The sequence below is a fragment of the Vigna umbellata genome, chromosome 5, assembly GCF_029865625.1.
Source record: "Vigna umbellata cultivar VRB3 chromosome 5, Vumbellata_1.0, whole genome shotgun sequence".
In the NCBI taxonomy this organism is placed as follows: Eukaryota; Viridiplantae; Streptophyta; class Magnoliopsida; order Fabales; family Fabaceae; genus Vigna; species Vigna umbellata.
This window is the reverse complement of record NC_142169.1, coordinates 11,538,322-11,562,713: the sequence shown is the minus strand read 5'-3', so window position 1 is coordinate 11,562,713 and position 24,392 is coordinate 11,538,322. Positions and strand designations below refer to the sequence as shown.

The window sequence follows — 24,392 nt, the reverse complement described above, 5'->3', positions numbered from 1 at the left end:
ATCTTATGTCATAAAAACCAATTATTATTATTATTATTATTATTATTATTATATTATTATTATTATTATTATTATTATTATTATTATATAGTGATATATTATGTCAATATAGAGACTTACTACATATTATTCTTCAACAATTCGAATAGTGTAACACATTTCAATTTAACATTTACACAATGGTAGAACTGAAATCATCATAATTTTATAATTTATCAGGTAATCAATTTAAAAAATTATATAGTAAAAAAAATAATCATTCAGTCTGAAATATATAAATTATTTTGAAATGTACTAATACCTATCTTTCACTTCTTAAATTATTGCAAGGTTTATAATTAAAACTCCCATTCATTAACCATTCACTATCATTAGGGTACATTACGAGAAACACTCCTTAACGAAAAAGTTATTGCTTGAGTTTCAACTAATATGATAAAATATGACCACATATTAAACCTTTACCTTGTGGATATTTCTCGAACAAAATTTATATTTATAATATTGTTAATAAAATTAATTAATTTAAAATGATCTAATTTAATTATTTTTATTGGTCTTAATGAATCGGTTGTTATTATTTTTCTAAATAAAAGTACAGAGATAATAGGAAACACCATTAATGTTGTCATTAAACATCAACCCGTAGATTATTAAGATGAAAATTTTCTATTGAACAGTAATGCTCTTCAAAAGGAAAATAACGCTAAAAATACATAAAAATTTGTTGACCTGGGTAAAAAATATTGGGCATCTTAAATTATGTCGTCTTTATTTCAATGGTACAATATTAGAGCAACTCTCATTTGACTACAACTACTTACACTAATTTTCTTTCACTATTAGAGTATCACTCTCTTTGTATGTTAGGAAAAAAATGTCCCAAAATGGTTCCTTAAAATTTAGTGGAACACTTTTTTTTTGTCTATACTTTTCATATTTACATATTATGAATTGTAATGAAATAATGAGGCATGGGGTTACAATTTTTTAAAAGAATTGGTATTCTCTTTCATCTATTTATTTCATTTTTTTTGTTTGTTTATAAAGCATAGAACCACTCAATTAAATGAGAGGAAAAGGGTAATAATAAACAGTAAATAATGTCATTATTCATAAACAAGAAACAGTACTATAACAACTCATAAATTTAAGCAACATATACTTTGTCTTTTATAAGAAGAATTAAACAAGGAAACGTTTTCATTTTCTAAATTAAAATAATATTTCCAAGATTTTTTCCCCCAACTCATACAAATATATATTGAGTCATGAGGTGATGGAAATTTCAACGACGAAGATTTAATATTAATCCCAAAACATCTTAATATTATTACTCGTTAACAACATATATCTAATACTTTTCTCAAAAATAATAAATAAATAGGCATAAAAATATTTCTTTTAAGAAATATAATTTTTAAAATAAAAAATTGTTTATAAAATATACAGTTTTATTAAAAATAATTAATTCAGCGAGGAAAAAGGCAAGCGCCAGAACGGAGAAAGTTCGGAAGAGAAAACAGAACTTTTGATGCGTAGACTTCCTCTCTCTCTCTTTCCCCTTTCGCTCTCTCTATATTTATACACTTGTGTGAGTGCTTAGGAATTTATCTTGGTCTTCAAGAACTCTGAGTTTCTCTCTTTCTCTCTCCATTTGAAACATTGCCACACGATAATTATGCAAAGCTGAAACGTGATTCTGCGTTTTCCGCAGGCGAAAGTTCAGAAAGTGCGTCCTGTTCATCAGATTCTGCTTCATTAGTCTCTGCTTTTGTGTTTATTACCATGGCAACTCAAACACCAGTTGAAAACAATTATCTCAAAAACGCTGTAAGTCTCTTTCTCACTCTCTCTGTAGATGTCAATATAAATTTTGTAATCTTTCTTTGATTGCATACTCTGTTCTGTTACTTTTTCTTACCATAAAGTTATAACAAAATCTATAAAAACTCTTAATAAACATTAATATTTTCGTTTTTTGTTGCTTCTATACTTGAAAAAATATATTTGAGTTGCCAGAGGTTTATAGAAAATCACTCTGAAATTCTACTGTGACTGCTATTTGAAATCCTGAATCTCAAAGATATATAACTTATTTTACAGTTTTTCTTTTCAAACAGAGTTGACGACGAGCAAATCAACCGTCAATATTTATACTGTCGATTTTTATGCATATTTTCAAAATTACGATAGTTTTTTTTAGAAAATTGTGAATACATATACTTTCTAAAAGAGAATAAAGCAATCATGAAGATGAACAGTTTATTTTTGGATGTAAAGAGTGTAGAAATATGTCCTTGATTGAAATTTACTTTTGCTGTTCCCTTGAACTTTCGTAGATGAGGAAGGGATCCATTTAAATAATAACCCAAAAAAACCCTTTTTCTATGCTTCCTTCAAGAAACGCGTGAATAGTACATTTCACCCATTTATATCAGAATTAATCTCTACTATTTCGTAACAAGTTTGAAACGATATTACTATCTTTTATTGCCATTTAATTGTGGCTGGGTGTTAGGCTGCACGTGGTTTCGGTACTCAATTTCTTTCGATAAACACAAATCTCCGTACCGAGATTCCACTGTAACGTCATTTCTTTCACTTCATATTTTAATCAGGATTATGTTTCAGTGTTTTCTTACTCTATAAAAAAACTTATATTTAAACAATATATATATATATATATATATATATATATATATATATATATATTGATATATTTGACGCTGTAAATAAGTTTATATAAAACTAATTGTGTCTATTCAATTCTCTAATATATTTTTTCAATAATAAAATATATTTATTTTAATTCATATAAATGAGACATCAAACAATTTAGGTTAATATAAAATTTTGTATATATATACTCGAAAAGAAAATTCAACATGTATCTTTTCAAATTATATATATATATATATATATATATATATATATATATATATAATATTTTTTACATTGCTTTAAATTTTGTAAAATATTTAATATGTTGAAACATTTAATTTCTATTTTATAATTCATCCTCTTATTATCTCAAGTCAACTCAAAGTGCCTCTTCAAATCCACTGTCTTTAGGTCTGCCAATAGGTCGAACAAATAATTTTCTTCAGAGAATCCATTTAATGAATTGAATAAATGGGCTCCCGCGATACATAAATTGACTAATATTTTAAAATAATCTTGTGGCACATTTTTTTAAATATTTCTAACTTATTAAATTTAATATTATTTTTAAATAAACAAGTGCACCACGAATATTGGCATTTTTTCGAAATACTTTCCATTTCTCACGTAGAATAATGGATATAAAGGGCATAAGAAGTTGTTCTCACTTAATTTTTACAATAGTTAAAACCCCCAATTTATTCAAAATAACATGTTGCAAGATGATAAGATCCAACTGACTGAAGCAGCGTGTTACTTACGTTGAGCTTGATTGGAGCAATCTTTTTATTTTATTTTGTTTTACTTGTTTGATGTTCTCAGTATGATGACAGCTTAAGAAAACAAATATATTTTATTTGAGATTTAAGAGTCAACGGGACTTGAGACAGAATTATCAATCACAGAAAATAAGAATGTTTACTTTATTTTTTTTCATATTATTAAGGAGATATACTTAGTCAACTCATTTGATTTACTGACTTAGTTTCACCTTATCTATACTAAGGATATCTATTAATAAATTAATAGAAAAATAATACTTTTTTAGAAATTAAATTTTTATAAGTAACAATAATAAGAATATATAAACATTTATATAATACTTTTACAAATTAAAAAGTAAATACTTTTAATTTTAATGTATTCATAAAATTGCTTATTCACCTTAGTTCTTTTTACAGTTCTCCCGAAAGCTATTGTCATATATATTCATATATATATATATATATATATATATATATATATATATATATATATATATTTTATACATGTTGCCTTATGTATGTATTTGTTGAAAGTATTCAAGATATGTATTTGTGGAACAAGGTTGCATCAATTATTTCTGTGACATCCTTGAGACATAAAATCTACGGTAAGAAAAAATATTGGGTGAAAAGTATCTGTGTGAAAATTGCAATTTGTTTGTTCATGATGATTGTTTTAAAACGAGTTTTTTCTCTATTTATTTTCTCAACTTTTATTTCTTTTTAAAATAAATTTGGAGGGACTCCTAGCTGCAGCTTCATACTTCACAAATATTTTTAAATTATTTATTTATTATTATTATTTCGAAAGCTTCATACCTGCCAAATATATTAGTTTAATTGTCGTTAAAATATTCTTACTTGCATCTTAGTACATAATTAGGCAATACCCAAATAGGATTTCACAATTAAAAAAGGCAAAACAAATATCCAGAATCTAGTAAAAAATTCACAATCATACCAATGGTTACAGTCAAAGTCACATGATATTTGGTGCCCACAAGTTAGCATAAGATAATGACCACCGCTTCGGGATTGTACAATGACAACCCTTAAACAACATTTTCCAAGAAATTGGGACAATTTATTCCACGGTTGTATTGGGCCATAACTTAATGGCCCATCAAAATCAAAGGGGTTGACCTACACCTCCTCATTATTCTCAATAACTTTTTTCTTTCTTTCCTTGCATTAATGAAGCATTCATATGACTTAGATTTAAACTTGTGATATATTGCAAAATATAAAATTCAAAGCAAACTTTAATATTAATACTTCTACCACTTCCATTTTATAAATTTAAAAGTTAAATGCAAATAAAAAATAATAAACATAATAATATTAATAATAAATAATATATTAGTATTATTATTATTATATATTAACTTTAATGACGAAATAACTAAATAAATTCTAAATCTTTAACAAATAATTTTTCTTTTATATTTTAAGTATTTAATAATATTTTTATATTATTTATCTAATAAATTAAATACTTTATTCAAGTTATTTGAGTCAAACATGTCAGTAAGTTAAAACATAATATAATGTTAAAAATTATAGATATTAAATATAAAAAAAACACACATATATATATATAAACATTTTTTTAGAAATTTAGAACAAAATTTTACTATTTATTAAGTAATTTGATGAAAAAAAATATATTGAACAGTGAAAATAAGATTGGATCAAACTTATTTAAGGAAAAATGTAAATAAAATTTTACAATATATCACAAGTTTAAATCTGAGCTATGTGAATGTTCCATTAATGTGAAGAGAAAAAGAGAAAGATTGTTGAATATAGTGAGAAAGGTGTAGGATATTTTTGGAATAAAAGAAAATAGTGGAGAGATATAGAGTATTTTTGAAATAAAAGAAAATAGTGGGGGAGTGTAGGAGCACTTAACACCCAAATCAAAATGGCCCCTCACGTATAAGAACATTCCAAACCAAGTTTTTTTATAGGCAATGTTACAGTGGTTGGTTTTTGTTCATGATTTCTTTCATCATTTTATTTAAATTTAATAAACCAATTTTATCTATTTAAATTGTCAGAGGAGGAAATTAACCTATAACTTCTTCTATTCTCTTTTTTAATTTTATCACTAAATCATCCTTATAATCCCTGTGTTATGTTTTCTTCTTCATTCATTGCAAAAAATTTATTTATTTTTATTAGGCTTACTGATTGTAGTTTGTTTCTGACTGTTGTTGAACAGACTGAAGAAGAATTGCAGAGGCAGAAGGCAATTGATGATTGGCTTCCAATTACTTCTTCAAGGAATGCAAAATGGTGGTACTCTGCCTTCCACAATGTCACTGCCATGGTTGGGGCTGGTGTTCTCAGTCTCCCCTATGCCATGTCTGAGCTAGGATGGTATACCCTTCAAACCCAACTTTTATCACATTTTTACTAAATTATCTATTAATTATAATACATGTTGTTCTTTTTAATATAAGAATGACTTTGATTTCTTTAGGGGTCCTGGTGTAACTGTACTTGTTCTGTCATGGATCATCACCCTTTACACTCTGTGGCAAATGGTTGAGATGCATGAAATGGTTCCTGGCAAACGCTTTGACAGATACCATGAACTAGGGCAGTATGCCTTTGGGGAAAAGCTAGGACTTTATATTGTGGTGCCTCAACAGCTTGTGGTTGAAATTGGGGTGAACATTGTCTATATGGTCACTGGGGGCAAATCCTTGCAGAAATTCCATAACACTGTGTGTGATAGCTGCAAAAAGATCAAGTTGACCTTCTTCATTATGATCTTTGCATCTGTTCACTTTGTATTGTCTCACCTGCCTAACTTCAACTCCATTTCTGGTGTATCTTTGGCAGCAGCAGTTATGTCCTTGAGGTACAAGTCATAACTTATTTATTTATTTTTATTTTGCAGTTTAACTCTACTTTTTTGTTTATTATCCTTGTCCACTTTTTACCATCTTTAATGCTAGTTCATTGCATTGATGTAACTATTTTTATCATCCTTGAGTATTTATTTTTGAATTGTTTCATATGAAAACACGAGGAGAACATACTAACTTAAAATTTGATATTTGCATTACATACAGTTACTCTACCATTGCTTGGACAGCTTCTGCTAACAAGGGTGTTCAAGAAGATGTACAATATGGTTACAAAGCTAAGAGTACAGCGGGAACAGTGTTTAATTTCTTTAGTGCCCTTGGTGATGTTGCTTTTGCCTACGCTGGACACAATGTGGTGTTGGAAATCCAAGCAACAATTCCATCTACTCCAGAGAAACCATCCAAGGGTCCTATGTGGAAAGGAGTGATTGTTGCTTACATAGTCGTGGCTCTGTGCTACTTCCCAGTTGCCCTTGTTGGTTACTGGATGTTTGGAAATGGGGTTCAAGACAACATTCTCATCAGTCTAGAGAAACCAAAATGGCTTATTGCAACGGCTAACATGTTTGTTGTCATACATGTTATTGGAAGTTATCAGGTGAGATTGAGTTTCTCTTATTCTTGTCTAAAACTCTTTTTCTTTATAAAATGACCTTTCTTTTTGGTTCAAAATTAAAGTCACCGAGGGTAACTAATGCTTTTGTTGGTTAGATTTATGCAATGCCAGTGTTTGACATGATCGAAACTTTGTTGGTGAAGAAGTTGAACTTCAAACCTAGTATAGTGCTTCGCTTTATTGTACGCAATTTATACGTGGGTAAGCAATACTTTCTACTTATTAATGTTTTGGTATAAGCAAATATTTAACTTCTAATTTGGTTTTGGCTCAGTGCAATTGACGTATGATTCTCTATATTTTCAGCATTCACAATGTTCGTTGCTATTACCTTCCCATTCTTTGGTGGTCTCCTAGGATTTTTCGGAGGATTTGCTTTTGCACCTACAACATACTTCGTAAGCCTTAATTAGTGAATTTAATCCACCAAGAGTCATTAGGGATAAACAAAATATTAATTCTTCATTTTGTTGCTTATTTTTCAGCTCCCTTGTATCATGTGGCTTGCAATCTACAAACCAAGGAGATTCAGCTTGTCTTGGTGGACCAACTGGGTATGTTTGATTTTCAATTTTGTTTCAATTATTCTCCTTAAAACTATTTCATTTTAAGCTCAGATTAATCTTGCTCCATTCATAACAGATCTGCATTGTGCTTGGCCTAATGTTGATGATTTTATCACCAATTGGAGGATTGAGGTCAATTATAATTGATGCCAAGAACTACCACTTCTACTCATAAACACATTCCTCGTTTAATTAATGATTGGATTATGAAGCGTGAAAACACAAGAAAGGAATGAAAGGTGAATTGGGTATTAGAATCTTTATCTTAGGTTGTTGTGATCGTTATATCTTGAATATTTTGGTTGTGGAGCATCCACACCTTGTGTATTGGTGGAAAGATATTCATGAGTGAAATCAAAAAGGGAATTTTGTATGTATTTTCTTTGTTAGTTTTTACTTCATGAATGTAAATATTTCCTCAGTTTTTTAAAATTGTTTGCTTTTTATTTGGTTACGATGAATTCATATAAGAACACCTAGTGACTTGGTTGTTTGTTTGGTCAATATTTTTGTTAAATGTACCAAAAAGAAATAAAAAAATTAGGAGATGTGTATAGAGGGGTGTTTCCTTGGATGGATGGTGCAAAAATGTGGTGGTAAATGATTAAGGATGTTGAGCTAAGGTGTGGATGAGGTAGAAGCCCATGGCTTATAGGAGATATGGTGATGGTGGTGTAGTGTTTGGTGACTTCAAGAGAGGTTAAGCTAACTCAAGCAGGAAGGTAACTAGAGAGGCTTCATGGGTTGCTCTAGTCTTGATCTAAGATGAGTAGTATGACAAAAAAATGGGCAGCATAACATTATTCAACATCAAAGATTATTACAAGAGAGGAGACACCTCTATATATAGGCAAAAGTGTCTCCAGAAAACTCTAAAAGCATGATCTCTCACCTTTGTACTCATTGGCCAAAAATGAGGCCTTTTAAGGAGTGGACAAGTGTCCACAAATCCTCTTCAATGACGGGAGGACATGTGGCCACTCATAAAGCAAAATCATCTCCATTCCTAGAGTGTCATGTGACCACTACTAAAGCTAAATCCTTACCAATGGAAGTATGACACATGGTATAACTTTCCACATGGTTTGGATGTGTAGCTTAAGGAAAAACCCTTTAATAATGAGACCTTAATTCAAGCCTTAAACAAACCTACACTACTTGGCTGAAATACATGGTCCTAAAGGTCGAGTTTAGACCATCTTCATAGATGACTTCAACTCTTCTTGTAGATGCTTGACCATGGCTAAGGGGTATGCCATCACTTTAACGCCAATAGCAAACAAAATTGGTTTAGGCTTCATCACCACTTATCCATCCATAAATGTTTGCTGCTCTACTCTTCTTTACAGCACGTTTAAACCTTTTTTTATTTTGATGATGAATAAACCATTGATGTCAGTGTTTGAGATAGAGAAGATTAGGGTTTGAATGGATGTTAGAGATGATGTAAGATAGGTTAGGGTTATTAAATGTTAGGACAATTAAATTTTAAATTTGTATAACTATCTTTGTTAAAGTTTAAAAAATGTAAGACAAATGTGACGATAATCGATTAAAATAAAAGTAATAAATGCACTTTAGTGCTATAGAGGTTTTTAATCAACAAAATAAGTTGTCAAATCGATTAAAACATAGTACATTTCTTAGAAATATTATGACAGATGTTAAGACATTAATTGATTAGGGAATCAATTAATATATACAAAGCAATATTATTTCTACCTTTTAGGATGCACATCTAAGATGCCTAATTCATTTCTAATGGTGAAGAATCCATCCTTAAATAGTGATTTAGTGAAAATGTTGGCTAGTTCATGGATTGTATACACATATTCAATTTTACATTCTCCTTTTGCTACATGATCTCTTATGAAATGATGTCTTATTTGTATGCGCTTACTTTTGAAGTGCAAAATTAGATTTTTTTTTTGTTAAGTTTATGGCACTAGTATTATCACACTTAAGGGGAATTTGTTCTAGATTGATGTCATAGTCTTTTAATTAACTTTTTATCCATATTGATTAAGCACAACAACTACTAGTTGTAATGTACTTAGCTTCAATAGTGGATAGTGCTACACATGCTTGTTTCTTAGAATGCCATAAGACTATTGAACAACCAAGTAAGTAACATGTGCCACTAGTGCTCTTTTTGTCAACTTTACAACCTCCAAAAGTATGAATCACTATACCCCACAAGTGATATGTTTGCGCCTCTTCAATACCATAAACCAAGTGTTTTAGTTGCTTTTAAGTACTTCATTATCCTTTTTACAATAGTAAGGTGTGATTGATTAAACACGACTAAAATCTTGCACAAACACACACACTATGCATTATATCAGGCGATTATGAGTTAGATATTATAGTGATCCAATCATATGTCAGTACATTGTTTGATCTACATCTTTACCATCTTCATCTTTATCTAAGTAGCAGTTTGTGACCATTGGAATTCAAGGTTCTTTGCAACCATCCATCTTGAACTTCTTCAATAACCCTCAATGTAGTATTTTGATTGATGGTTGGAAGTGCAAGATGAAGATGAAGATGAAACATAGATGACTTTTAAAACAATAATCATATATAGCATTAGATGCTCAAAACCAAGAGCATACAATTCTATTAAGAAAACTAAGAACCATCTACTTTGTTACAAGTGCCTAATAATAAATTACTTAAGTCATGAATAATAGACATATATTGAATATGCTTATCCCTGAATTCATGCTTGGGATGCCATATTGATTTCCACCATTATTCTGAAACCAAAAATACTAACGATTCTCTAAATTTTGTAATATGAAACTCAACTTAGGTTCATTATCAAATGGTACATATTGAACTATATTCATTCTTTTCAATTTTTTCGTACAAATTAAAATTAAGAGTTTAGGGATAGGGAAACCAAAAACGATAATTTGAAAACAAAATTAGATATTAAAAGAAAAATTCCAATAGAATAAAATAAATCAAACTATATATTCAAACAACCAAACAATATGAAAACCATGTTATCCAAAGATTGTATCAAAGTTTGAACAATTAATCAGTTCAATATTAGTTAAATTGATTTATATGAATTAAATGAAATATTTGAAAAATACTAAAAGAGGGTTGAGTAGTGTTCATATATAAAAAAAACATTTCAATGTAGAAAGAACTAAGGTTTGTGAGTCACACATGTATGTAAAAAAAGTGTTTAAAAACCTTATAGTATTGTAACCATATATTGTCTTCAATATTATTAAAATTTAAATAATATTTTTTTTAAATATTATAATACATTATTTATAAAATATTTTATCCAAAAAATAACATTTTAGTCATATTAATGATAAAATTTAAGTAATTTCTATACGACTATAAAATTTTAGATAACACATAAAAAGAAAGTCTTAAATAAATTTTAATGTTATTTACTAACATAAAAATGTAATAGTTATCATGTTAGAATAACTATTAAATATATTATTAAATATATTGTAACATTGGTATGAAAGTCATAATTAATCAAGATTCTTTTCTTATTCATGCATAAAAAGGATTCACTTCCTTCCTATTTAGTTTTACTTTCAACTTGTGTATGAGAAACGTCTGAATGAACAAGCTCATATTTTTTATTTCATTCTTGGGAAAACATAATCATGTTTTGAAAAATGATTAAAATATTACAGCTTAGCAATCCGACTTTCACATATTCGTAACAATATTCCAATTAAAGTTCATCAAACTACAAAATTTCTCTTAAAAATTTCGTAACTGTGATTTCCTCTTTTCATTTGGAGATAAGTAAGAGTACGAGATAAACCTAGTCAAGATAAGAAAAAACTATTTTTATAATTTTTAAAACAATAAAATTATTCTAACTAATAAATATTAGTACATTAAAAATAAAAATATTAAAAAATATCATTTTACGAACTAAACATAGAAGTCTTTGGTTTTAAAAAAATAAGGAACACCATTTATTTGTAATTAGATATGTCCAAAACCATTAATAATGATTAAAACTCCTGATATTAATACGATTGCCATTCCTTAAGGGTAAGATTACATTTTTTTGTTTTTCAGAGGTTGTTTAATTTACCCTATAAAAATCAACACTAACATTAAACAACATTATTGGAATTATTTATTCTGAAAGTTGGGAAAACTATATTTTCTGAATCAGAATAAAAGGTTTACTTAAAACAAGTTATTTTATTAAATTATTTAATATCGCAATGAATTAAATTGTTGAGTAAAAATAATAGTTCTTTTGATTTCTAAAAAAAAAAACTTATAAAAATATTTTCAACTCTATTTTTAAACTACCATAAGATTCAGTCCTTTACAAATATCACACTCATCAAGATTCATGATTCTCAACATTAAAGTAAGAATTCCAAGAATAATTATCTATATGAATCATAATTTTCAATGTTCATGAAAATAAAAGTCTCCTCTCACCAAATTCTCAATAATAGTAATGTAATAAATACTTTTTTTTTCCATAAATAAAACGTTTTTTCTTTGGAAGAAAATAACCAAGTAAGGAGAAAAAAAAGAATAAGAAAAAGTTAGCTTATATATAAGTGTTCCTCTTTCTTGGTTCTTCAATAACTCTGGGTTTCTCGCTTTCTCTCTTCATTTTAAACATTGCGACACGATAATTTTACGAAGCTGTTAGTTAGATTTTTCATCAGTCTCTGCTTTTGTATTTATTATCATGGAAAATCAGACACCAGTTGAAAATAATTATCTCAAAAACACTGTAAGTCTCTTTCATACCCAATTTATTTTTGTCATTCTTTTTAAATCTGCCTCTGCCTAAGATTTTCCTTTTTGTTTTTTTTCTATGGCATGAAAAAATGTAATTGGGTTGCATGTGTCAAGAATCACAGTTAAATTAAAATCTATTTCAGAAATTTACCCATTCAATCTCCTAATTACATCACACAGATTTGTTTGTTTACTTTTCTTAATAAAATAATCACTCTTTAGCAATTTATTCATGTTTGGATAATTATTTTAAAAACAGAAATGTTTTTTTTTTCTTTGAAACAACACATTGGAGTTATTTAATTTTTTTAAGGCAAACTTGTAATTATTCCATTAATTGATTTTTAAAGAGAATAGATATTTTCTCGAGGGCTATTTTGAATGTAAAAAGTGTAGAAATGTGCCCCTTCATTGAGATTTATTTTGCAATATATCGTTGCATTATTGTCACCTTTATAATTCGTAAGACTTTTCAAACAGAAAAAAGTAGTCAAGAAATGTTTACCAATACGGTTGCACATTCATTTATTTCTATCACATCTCTTTGGCCATATATATAAAATGTCTTCCATAATAAATAATTCTTTTTGGTTAAAAACATGTGTACAGATTAAAATCTGTTTGTTAGTGATGAATATTTCATAACGAATTTGTTCTTTTTTATGATGTTCTCAGTTTTTTTTTTCTGAAAATAATGCTTGTTCTGTTCTTCTTCATAAAAAAAAGGTTTACTTTTTAATTTATTGGCCAATATAATTTTTCCAGAGACTTTTTGGTGCAGCTTTATATACTTCAGTAATGATTTTCAAATTTATTATATTAATGTTATTATTTAAGTTCTTGAAATTTTACTATATATGTCAAATAGGATTTTACATTTAATTTATTATATTAATGTTATTATTTAAGTTTAATTGTCATTAAAATATTGTTATTTACATAATTAGGTAATAACCAAATAGGGTTTTACATTTAAAGCCAAAAGAAATTTCCACAATCGAGTTAAAATCTCGAAATAATACCAATGAGTGAAAATTTTATTTATTTTTCTTAGGCTTACTGATTGTAATTTGTTTGTGATTGTTGGTGAACAGACTGAAGAAGAATTGCAGAGGCAGAAGGCAATTGATGATTGGCTTCCAATTACTTCGTCAAGGAATGCAAAATGGTGGTACTCTGCCTTCCACAATGTCACTGCCATGGTTGGGGCTGGTGTTCTCAGTCTCCCCTATGCCATGTCTGAGCTAGGATGGTATACCCTTCAAACCCAACTTTTATCACATTTTTACTAAATTATCTATTAATTATAATACATGTTGTTCTTTTTAATATAAGAATGACTTTGATTTCTTTAGGGGTCCTGGTGTAACTGTACTTGTTCTGTCATGGATCATCACCCTTTACACTCTGTGGCAAATGGTTGAGATGCATGAAATGGTTCCTGGCAAACGCTTTGACAGATACCATGAACTAGGGCAGTATGCCTTTGGGGAAAAGCTAGGACTTTATATTGTGGTGCCTCAACAGCTTGTGGTTGAAATTGGGGTGAACATTGTCTATATGGTCACTGGGGGCAAATCCTTGCAGAAATTCCATAACACTGTGTGTGATAGCTGCAAAAAGATCAAGTTGACCTTCTTCATTATGATCTTTGCATCTGTTCACTTTGTATTGTCTCACCTGCCTAACTTCAACTCCATTTCTGGTGTATCTTTGGCAGCAGCAGTTATGTCCTTGAGGTACAAGTCATAACTTATTTATTTATTTTTATTTTGCAGTTTAACTCTACTTTTTTGTTTATTATCCTTGTCCACTTTTTACCATCTTTAATGCTAGTTCATTGCATTGATGTAACTATTTTTATCATCCTTGAGTATTTATTTTTGAATTGTTTCATATGAAAACACGAGGAGAACATACTAACTTAAAATTTGATATTTGCATTACATACAGTTACTCTACCATTGCTTGGACAGCTTCTGCTAACAAGGGTGTTCAAGAAGATGTACAATATGGTTACAAAGCTAAGAGTACAGCGGGAACAGTGTTTAATTTCTTTAGTGCCCTTGGTGATGTTGCTTTTGCCTACGCTGGACACAATGTGGTGTTGGAAATCCAAGCAACAATTCCATCTACTCCAGAGAAACCATCCAAGGGTCCTATGTGGAAAGGAGTGATTGTTGCTTACATAGTCGTGGCTCTGTGCTACTTCCCAGTTGCCCTTGTTGGTTACTGGATGTTTGGAAATGGGGTTCAAGACAACATTCTCATCAGTCTAGAGAAACCAAAATGGCTTATTGCAATGGCCAACATGTTTGTTGTCATACATGTTATTGGAAGTTATCAGGTGAATCTCAGTTTCATTAATTGTTTTGACTTAAAAGTCCATTGAAATTAAAGTCACCAAGGGTAACTTATTCTTTTATTGGTTAGATTTATGCAATGCCAGTGTTTGACATGATCGAAACAGTGTTGGTGAAGAAGTTGAACTTCAAACCCAGTCGAATGCTTCGTTTTATTGTACGCAATACATATGTGGGTAAGTAAGAACTTCTTAGTGATTGATGTTTGGGCTATAAGAAAATGCTTCACCTTTAATTTGGTTTGTGGCTCATTACTACTGATATATCATCGTTCTGTTTGATTTCAGCATTAACAATGTTCGTTGGTATTATCTTCCCATTCTTTGGTGGTCTTTTAGGATTTTTTGGAGGATTTGCTTTTGCACCAACAACATATTTTGTGAGCCAACTACATTAATTAATTTAATCGAACAAGATTCGTTAAGGATACAAAAATCTTAAATGTTGATTTTCTTGTGTAATTTTTCAGCTACCTTGTGTCATGTGGCTTTCAATCTACAAACCAAAGAGATTCGGCTTGTCTTGGTGGAGCAACTGGGTACGTTTGATTCTAATTTTGATGTGTGTTTTAGTTATTCTCCTGTGATTCATTCCATTTTAAACTATGATTAATGTTGCTTAGCTAATTACAGATATGCATTGTGTTTGGCCTTTTCTTGATGATTCTATCTCCAATTGGAGGATTGAGGTCCATTATAATCAGTGCCAAGAGCTACAAGTTTTTCTCATAAAATCGTTCCTCGCTGAATCAATGCGTGGATCTAAAGCATGCAAAATTCAAGAAAGGAACGAAAGCTCAATAACGTCAAATGTGAAACAGAATCTGGTTTATCTTATAGGTTGTAGGGTGATCTTTCATTCTTGAACATTTTGGTTTAGGAGCATCTGCACCTTGGTCCTTAGTGGGAAAACAATTCTTCATAAAAGAAATTTAAAGGAATTTTAAATTTACTTTCTTGGTCAGTTTTTGTTTTTGTGTATTTTTCTTTTTACTATTTTTGAAGCGATCACTATATTTTTTTCTCCAATTCTTTCCTAATTTGAAGAACACAGGGTAGCTCAATAACTTGACTTTTTTTTAATAAACATTACGAAATTATAAATAATAAAAAGGGTTGTTTTAAAAAAACCAATTACATTAATGCATAATATACTTTTTATAATGACTTTTCATACAGGTTGAATCCCCCAGATATAAAAAGTAGTACACTTGAAGTATCATAAATAAGATAAGTTTTTTATATCGATTATACTCATAATAAGTATAGAAAGTGGTGCAGTGACAAAACTGTAATATTAAATGACAAACATGTTTATACGGTTACACTTAGAATAGGAATAAAAAGTCGTTTTTCTATACAAGCTAAACCTAAAACAGATATAGAAGTAGCGTAGTGGCAGAAATGTAATATTAGAGAACTTTGTCTATACCAGTTAGTTACTAACCAATATAGAAGTTTTGATTCTCCTTTCGCACTTCACTTTCTCTCTTCTAAGCTTCTTCACTTTTCTTCACTTTGCTTCACATTTCTCTTTCCTTGTCCCTAATCTCATTTCTTCACCGTTCTCGTTTCACTTCGCTTCTTTGTTTTTGTTCTTGGCCGTGACAAGTTTCGATTCATGATCATCAACCTATGTTCCACTCTCTTTCCGAACGGTCCTGCTTCATTTCTCCTCATTCTAATTAAGAAAATTTTTAATCCATGACCTCACTTTGACAATTAGTATGAAAATCCCAATCTCCTTGACCTCACTTTGTGAAACCGCTAGCACAACCAATTTCTTCTTCCTTAGCCTCGCGGTCGTGAGTGATGATGGTCTACGTTGGAGGTGTGAAACTTTTGTTTTTTCCAGGTAAGGTGCTCACAACTTACGACTCTGGCACGGCGGCGGCTCAAGCGCAACATGTGGTGTTGGTGTGTTGGTGAAGGAGTCATGGTGGTTCGCGACAACATGAGTGGTGGTTCGCAAAGAAACATCATAAAACCCTTTTTATATAAATAAAGGAAACTTTGTTTCAAAACTCTCAATTACCTTCTAAAGTTCTACTTAAATCTCCCTTAGAAATTTTAACTCTATAGGATCTTGGATTTTTAATTGAGTTTCTCTTGAACCTTTATGAGCTGAGCTAGATGAATCTTTATCAACATCAGTGAAATGCTAAAATACCCTGATTTATTCTTCCAAAATCTCAACTTGTCTCACATTTTTCTGTCCAAGCAAATGGCTGATCCTTACGAGTTAACTACGCCAACGACCCCACAATCTTGGAGAATCCTTCCAACAACCTCCAATAATAACCTGTCAACCCCACGAAGCTTCTCACTTCTATTACCGTAATTGGTTGTTCCCATTTCAACACAGCCTCAACCTTAGCTAGGTCCACTAAAATTCCTTGAGCAGAAATTACATGCCTCAAGAACAAGACTTCCTCCAACCAAAACTCACTATTTCACAATTTCCCATACAATTGATGCCCTCTCAAGATTTCCAAAGCCATCCTCAGATGTTCAACATGCTTCTCCCGATCCTTGGAGTAAATGAGAATGTCATCAATAACAACCAATTAATCTTTATGGGTTAACAACCAATGATGTCTTGATTCTTCAAGATGACTTCTTGGACGCTCCTGTAATCAAAACTTAAAGAAATAGTTAGTTATGAAAGTAATAGCAATTGTTCTGTTTTGAAATAGAGCTCAAGTCGTATATATATAGGATTTTCTAAATCCTAACGCAATATAATCGATTAAGGATTTTATGTAATATGTTAAGATTTTACTTATGTTTTAACAAGTTTGCTTCTGTTTTAACATATTATACCAAGCCTATAATCGATTATATAATCATACTAGCCAGTTATTTATTCATTTGACCGTTATAACAGTTCAGGCTATTACATGAAATGGATTTAAACAAAGTATACTGATTTAATCGATTATACAATTTATATAATCGATTAACCCTATACTTAAACAAATTTTCAATCCAATTTTCATTTTAAACAGATCAACTCACTAATGAAACATATAATGGCGTAACTTTCTATTTTAATCGATTATAAAACTTATGTAATCGATTAGTATAGAGCAATTTGCCCTTGTTAATCATATAATGATATCTGGAGAAATCTAACAAATTATACACTTTGTTAAATCGATTATTTTATCCATAAATGATATATTCAATATGTTTAAAGCATAATTCATTTACCAATAATGAATTCATATATCAAGCACAAACAAGATATAGATAAGACAATTGTTATGTCATTTGTTGTGAAAGAAATTATAAAATCATTCTTTTGTTCATCATAAAAAACATACATATAAAGGGTAGGATTAGATCCCCCTATCAACAGTTTGTGCGTCCAAAAGACGCTAAAAACCTTATATGGCATGGAGATAAGAGAAAATTTGATATACTACTTCGTCATCTAACTGATTTAATGCAATGGAAAAATATTGATCAAGAATTCCTCTAGTTTAGTCAAGACTGTATAGAAATCTTCAGTTTGGATTAGCTATCGATGGAATGAATCCATTTGGTAATTTAAGTACCAACCACAATTACTAGCCCGTTATATTATTCATTTACAACTTATCTCCTAAACTATGCATGAAGAGAAAGTACATGATATTGTCTATAATGATATTAGGTCCAAGGTAGCCTAGAAATGATATAGATGTTTATCTTAATCCACTAGTTGAAGACTTGAATTTTTTATGGGTTAATGGGGTTGAAATATTTTATGCTTTTGCTTTTAAGACTTTCGCGATGCATGCAATGTTATTTTGCACCATTAATGACTTTGTAGCTTGCGGTAATTTGCTAGTGTATAGGATCAAGGGTCATAAAGCATGTCTTATTTATGTGAAGAAAACATTATAGTTCATCAATTGAAACACAAAAAGAAGACAACCCTATTGCATTTTCATTAAGAAACCAAAATGAATATATGAATAATAAATGATGATACCCAAGAAGAGAATGAAGGGACTCTAAGGAAACTCTAATAGTTCCAAAGGTCTTCCAAATCACATTATCCACTTCAAAATAACAAAAAAGACTCATGTATAAAAGAAGCAAGAATAAATAAGTCAATACTGTCACATAAGAAAAAGTAGCGCCCAACGCCACACACTTCACATTGGGTGCATCAACTCAAAGTTAAGAAATGAGATATTCGTCCATGTTGTGATGAGTAAGAGTGAAATGACTCAACAAAATTCATAATTGGAAGGTGGCGCTCAATTACTTACAAAAAGGATCAAAATGAGGACTAAGTTAAAGAAGACTTGATTTTTTTAATGTAAACTAAATAATAATAATAATAATAATAATAAAAATAAATAATGATAATAAAAATAAATAATAATAATAATAATAAATAATAATTAACATTATCACACAACATAAGAAATTACAAGGTTGTTGAACTCAATATAACCTTCAAATTTTTAAAAGCTTGAAAGCACCTTAGAAAGTATGAAATGACTTTATTAGTCTTAATATGATTCATCAAAATTGATTATAAAAATTATTTTAAAATTTGAAATTGAGCCTCTAATTTTAGAATTTTGAAACCAATTATTTAAAATAAGAATTGGCGCTTTTAATCGATTTTCCTAACTGAATTTTGAAAAGCAATTACAACGTCTGTCTATTATAATTGAATAAGAAACATGTTTATTGATTAAATACGTTATTCAATTAGTGTAATCATTTCATTTAATCCTTTATGAAAAATAATAAAAGGTTATATTTATGAAAACTTTGAAAACACTTGTTTTAATTGATTAACAAGAGAATCAATTATACTTTTGAAACCTATTAGGAACAATTCAATCGATTACAAATTAACATAACTTATTAAAATGTTAAAAAAATCTTTTATACTTAGTTTTAACTCTATAAAAACATTTTCTAAGTTTAATTTATTATAGGTTGTTTGCTAAATTAAAAAGATATTTCAAATCGTCATTCTTTAATTATCAACAAAATATCTTCCCTTGAACTACTATCCCTCACCAACCTAACTTAAGTAGCATATACAAAATCAAGCAAAAAAATAAAAAAAATTATAATATCATAGTAATAACTATAAATATAATATGTTTTAAAATTTCCAATTAATCAAAACTAGAGATGACAACGACAACAAGACGGGATAGGTGTAGATAGGGATGACAAAAAAATTTGCACCCGTCCATGTTCGGCGACGGGTAGTTATTAAACGAGTCGGGTGAGAGTATTTTCATACCTGCTTCTAAACGGGTTGGGTGTGAGTATTATACTATCCAACCTGCCGATACTCGTTACCCGAAAAAAATAATAATAATAATTTAATTTATATTTTTTAAAATTAAATTTTATTTTTATTACTCTTAAAAAAAAGGGAAAGCTTTTCAATTAAAAATTATGTAAGCCTAATTAAAAATCTCAATTGTCCAATTATTGGTTTCTCTCAAAATTTCTATATAGAGTTTTTTTCCCAATCTGTTCTCTTTTACATGTCTTGCGAGCAAACCCAGAAGCTTCAAGATTCTTCTTTATCTCTATTCTCGTGTGGACAACTCAGCTTGGGAAAGAACACTTGTGGTCTCATGGTGGCGAAGATGGTCATGCAACGATGGTGCGACTCCAGCGACGTTATCGTCTTCCCTAGTGTCTCGTGAGAGTGCATGACCCTTATTGTTATTCTCCTTCCCTTCGTACTAGTTCGTTGCGTAAGGAGGGAGGTCCTCCCCCTTCACTTTTTCTAGTTTGTCTTGTAGACGTGGGGGGCTTCTACGTTTTGCGGCAACTTCACAGCACAGGGGTCCGATTCTCGCGTTTGGCTCACAATTTTGGGATTAGTATTCTTTGTTTTTCCTCTATAGGTGGTAGCGAAATATTGAGGGTTCTTATTCTGGATTGAAAGTTTTGAAATTGGGAATTTAGGATTGTTGTTTATAGTGATTTAGGGTTGGGGTTCCTATGATTGGTGTTTTTCTTGACCTTGTAGCAAGTTTGGAGTTTATGATCTTCTTTTCTGGTTTGGGAACTTTTCGGATTCTCGGTCTTGGAGTGTTTTGGCGTTTTCTCTGTCTAATCTTGGAGTTCTATGCTTGCAATTTTGTTTTTGCAAATTGAAGGTTAGGTTAAATTTAATTAAAAAATAATTTTTAATTTATATTTAATTTAATTATATATATTTTGTAATTTTATTTAAATTTTATTTTAAAAACGTATAAAATATATTTTTTTTAAATTTTTGCGAATATATGCGGATATCCACAAATTTTAAAATATTCGTGATTATTTTTTAAGCGGGTACCCATGCGATATCCGACGCGACCCATTGTCATCCCTGAGTGTAAGTAACGTGTATCTATTACTCATCATATTAAAAACCAATCTCATTACTCATTACTTGTCTTATATTTGAAAAAAATTATTCATTACATTTTTTTAAAACTTGAATATCCATAAATACCTATAAATATTTTTTAATTCAACAAGTCATCCATTACAATTTATGTAATTAATAATTTAATCTTTATTTATACATTCACATAAAAGTTCTCTGTACTAGTCCTTTTGAAAGTACATGTTTTTTTCTCTTTCGTTCTTGTATTTTTCAAAACTTTATATTTTAGTTCTCTTATCTAGAAATTATGTGGTTTTGTCAAGATATTGTGTTTTAATCCTCAAATAAGTAAATTTTTATGTATTAATTTTTGTTATAAGTTTTCAAATATCTCCCCAATTTAGATAATTTAATGGAATCACAATGAAGAAAACAATATTTAGAGATGTTCTGATTATTATTAAATGGACAAAAAGAAAAAAACAAAAACATGATTATATATATCGTGCACTTTGGAGATGGTGGGTCTTAAAAACATATTCATTTTAAAATTCATGACAGCTTTTTCCGATCACAAACAAAGGTGTAAACAATGTGCAACGATTCTTTTAAAGTATCATATATTTTTCTATTCAATTGTTAATTTCAAAGTTTAAAATTATATTAATTATTCTTTTAAATTTATAATCTTACTACTAATCTAATTTTTAATTAACTTACATACATATAAAATTAAAAAAATTGATAAAATAAAAATAACTTAAATAGGACAAAGTACAACATAAAAAATATTTTTTCATGCCAAAACACATTGGTTTTAGAAAACAATATCAAAACACAATGTTTAAGAAGTATAAAGTCCAAAAGTTATTTATATGAAAACTAAGATATAAATAAAGGGTTAAATATGTTTTTAGTTCCTTAACTATCAAGCGGTTTTATTTTTCGTCCCTTTTTTAAACTTTGCTATACTTTGGTTCTTTTCCTTAAGGAAACTATAATTTTTCGTCCTCCAAAACCAACGGCGTTAAAAATCAGTTTAGGTGGCTAACGTTTGGCCACGTGTGATGACATTTTTTCTTTCTAACATTTGCCACGTTGGATCTTTTTCAATGCAAATGTCAGTGTCTCCTTCTTCGATTCGCACTGGCCGCCGCAGATTCAAACCAAAATGACTTTAGTTGCCTTTCTTCTTCCCTGGGCAAAACAGGGGTCATCCCCTCTTCTTTCTCCGTGAGAACAGCAACACTCACCGAGCCAGCACCCACCGACCCAGCACCCCCCTCCGATCGGCCAAAGGCGTCGGCGTCGGCGGCGTCACCGCTCGTCGACAGACTCATTGTCAGCAACTGCGAAAGCCCTTCTTTTACGTCTTCTCCTCGTGCGCGAGAGAGAAACACCCTCACTCAACAAGACGCGTTCTCCCGACCACCAACGAGGCCAGCCACCGTCGGTGCCTCCAATGGAAGAACTCACGCCCTTCACGGCGGACCAACCTCTTCTGGTTGCGAACCCTAACGCCTTGGCACCCCAACCATTGCTATTCGAAGACGCCACCGGTGACACTAAAGACGTGCGACCTTCGCTCTCCCAACTGAGTCGGCTGTCACGACAGTCCTTCTGCTTGGCCCAAGGTGTCGTCGGTGACACCGATCAGAGAGCAAGTATGGTTCGCCGAAAATCGTTACTGATGGTGTCACTATTGCCAAATAGGTGTTTTTTCTTTTGAATCTTTTTATCGTTTATGGTTATTTCTCTTTTTGAATACGATTTACTTTGTTTTGCAAGATAGAACTTTTTTTGAATCTCGTGTTTAGGTGGCCAGTCGTTTGTGTTTCTATTGATTTTATTTGCTAAATGTGGTTTGGGAAGGTTGAATTGGAGGATCCCGTTGAGAATATTGGTGCCAAATTGGTGAGACAAGCTTCCGCCAAGACCAACGACTTGGTTGGTGATGGAACCACCACATATATTGTTCTAGCTCAAGGCCTTATTGTCGAAGGTGTTAAGGTAGGTTTGTTTGTTATTTTATTGAGAGTATAGCGTAATAACTACTTGGTTTGGTCTTGGTTGTTATAATGTAGGTTAAATATGTCTGTTGGTCCTCATATTTGTTCCCGAATCTCAACTGGGTCCTCGTTTTTTTTTATCCCAATTGAATCCAAATACTTGTTAATTTGAGGAAATAAAGCCATCTCCGTTAATTTTTTACTGACGTCATCTAACTGTGATGACGTGGATGTAGACATTAGTAGCTCATTTATATTGATTCAATTACGTGGAAATTTGATTTTAAAAAATTAGTTTTTGACACAGATATTTGTATTTAGGGATTTTTTTACTGAAGTTGCATTAGGGGATTAAGGATTGTTATCTGGTTAGTTAGGGATTTAACTTGGGGAGTGAGTGAAAATTAAGGATTTCATTTCGCAAGAAGAAGTAGACGAAGACAATCACGTGGAGGTGGAGGAACCGAAGTGAAAGTTTACGCCAGTTAAGGTTAGTATGATGTGTTCTACCTTTATGCGTTGTGGTCTCGATTTTGTATCGTTTACGCGGATGTACTAGCATTCTTTATGCGTTGTGGTCCCGATTTTGTTGTTCTATCTTTATAACATGTGTGTGCTATCTTCTTGCTTTGTTGTTCTGTGATGGGTCACGAATTTGGTATCTTATTGTATGATGGTGCCCGATTTTGCATCTTCAAATGTCTACTATACTGCAGACATTGTGGTCCCAAAATTTCATTTTTCAAATTGTATAGAAGTAGTGGTCCCCTTGTCTGTGTGAGTGTTTCCCTAGTGGGGATGTTAGTTTGTTCCCCTATCCCTTTTATGTGTGAGTGTTTCCTTAGTGAGTAGGGAGTGTAATAATATTTTTTTTCACCCATGACGTACAGGTCTTTAAACCTTGTGCTTCATATATAAAATAGCATGGCTGATGATTATGAAAATGTAGATGACTCTATTAGTGAAGAAAGTCTGGTTGATGTCAGGGTTGAATGTGACATTGGAACTTCTAAAGGACAACCTTGCAGTCCAGAAGGTGAATGTTCAAGGAGAACTGATGATTCCATGCATGACGTTCGTGGGTTGTTTGACATTGAATGGGTGTCAGATGAGTTGGATAGTGGTCCAGATAGTGAGAACGATGATGCTTCCATTCCCAAAACTTTGTTCCCCACATTTACTATGCCTAAAAGTTTCGGGGAATATAAATGGGAAGTAGGAACCTACTTCACTGAGAAAAAGGAATTCACTGATGCAATTAGAGTCAACGGTCAACATGTGTGGGAGATTACACCATATCCAGATGTATTACCCCCAAAGAAAAGGGCAATGCCAGGAAGGCCCAAGAAAAAATGAAGACTACAGGCTTGGGAGTTTAAGAAGAATGACAGTGAATTAAGAAAGGGTGGGAGCAAA

At 30.7% G+C, this 24,392-nt stretch overlaps 2 protein-coding genes across 2 annotated transcripts; both read left to right on the top strand.

Annotated features, from left to right (window-relative positions):
• Positions 1-1,546: 1,546 nt before the first annotated feature.
• Positions 1,547-7,943, top strand: LOC124827286 (lysine histidine transporter 1-like). The gene is made up of 8 exons (XM_047300310.2): positions 1,547-1,833; positions 5,653-5,810; positions 5,914-6,297; positions 6,512-6,905; positions 7,019-7,124; positions 7,230-7,321; positions 7,409-7,477; positions 7,566-7,943. The coding sequence occupies exons 1-8, from the start codon at positions 1,789-1,791 to the stop codon at positions 7,662-7,664; spliced, it is 1,347 nt and encodes a 448-aa protein (XP_047156266.1). The 5' UTR covers positions 1,547-1,788; the 3' UTR covers positions 7,665-7,943.
• Positions 7,944-13,353: 5,410 nt separating this feature from the next.
• On the top strand, positions 13,354-15,362 carry LOC124827277 (lysine histidine transporter 1). Its single transcript, XM_047300301.2, has 7 exons — positions 13,354-13,505; positions 13,609-13,992; positions 14,207-14,600; positions 14,687-14,792; positions 14,904-14,995; positions 15,086-15,154; positions 15,249-15,362. The coding sequence occupies exons 1-7, from the start codon at positions 13,453-13,455 to the stop codon at positions 15,345-15,347; spliced, it is 1,197 nt and encodes a 398-aa protein (XP_047156257.2). The 5' UTR covers positions 13,354-13,452; the 3' UTR covers positions 15,348-15,362.
• Positions 15,363-24,392: the final 9,030 nt, after the last annotated feature.

Bases quoted from the DNA above. Each gene is read 5' to 3' on its own strand.
- LOC124827286 (XM_047300310.2), top strand. From the start codon at position 1,789: ATGGCAACTCAAACACCAGTTGAAAACAATTATCTCAAAAACGCT. The intron at 6,906-7,018 runs GTGAGATTGAGT...TTTGTTGGTTAG, and splicing joins ATGTTATTGGAAGTTATCAG to ATTTATGCAATGCCAGTGTT. The intron at 7,125-7,229 runs GTAAGCAATACT...CTATATTTTCAG, and splicing joins TGTACGCAATTTATACGTGG to CATTCACAATGTTCGTTGCT.
- LOC124827277 (XM_047300301.2), top strand. From the start codon at position 13,453: ATGGTTGGGGCTGGTGTTCTCAGTCTCCCCTATGCCATGTCTGAGCTA. The intron at 14,601-14,686 runs GTGAATCTCAGT...TTTATTGGTTAG, and splicing joins ATGTTATTGGAAGTTATCAG to ATTTATGCAATGCCAGTGTT. The intron at 14,996-15,085 runs GTGAGCCAACTA...GTAATTTTTCAG, and splicing joins TTGCACCAACAACATATTTT to CTACCTTGTGTCATGTGGCT.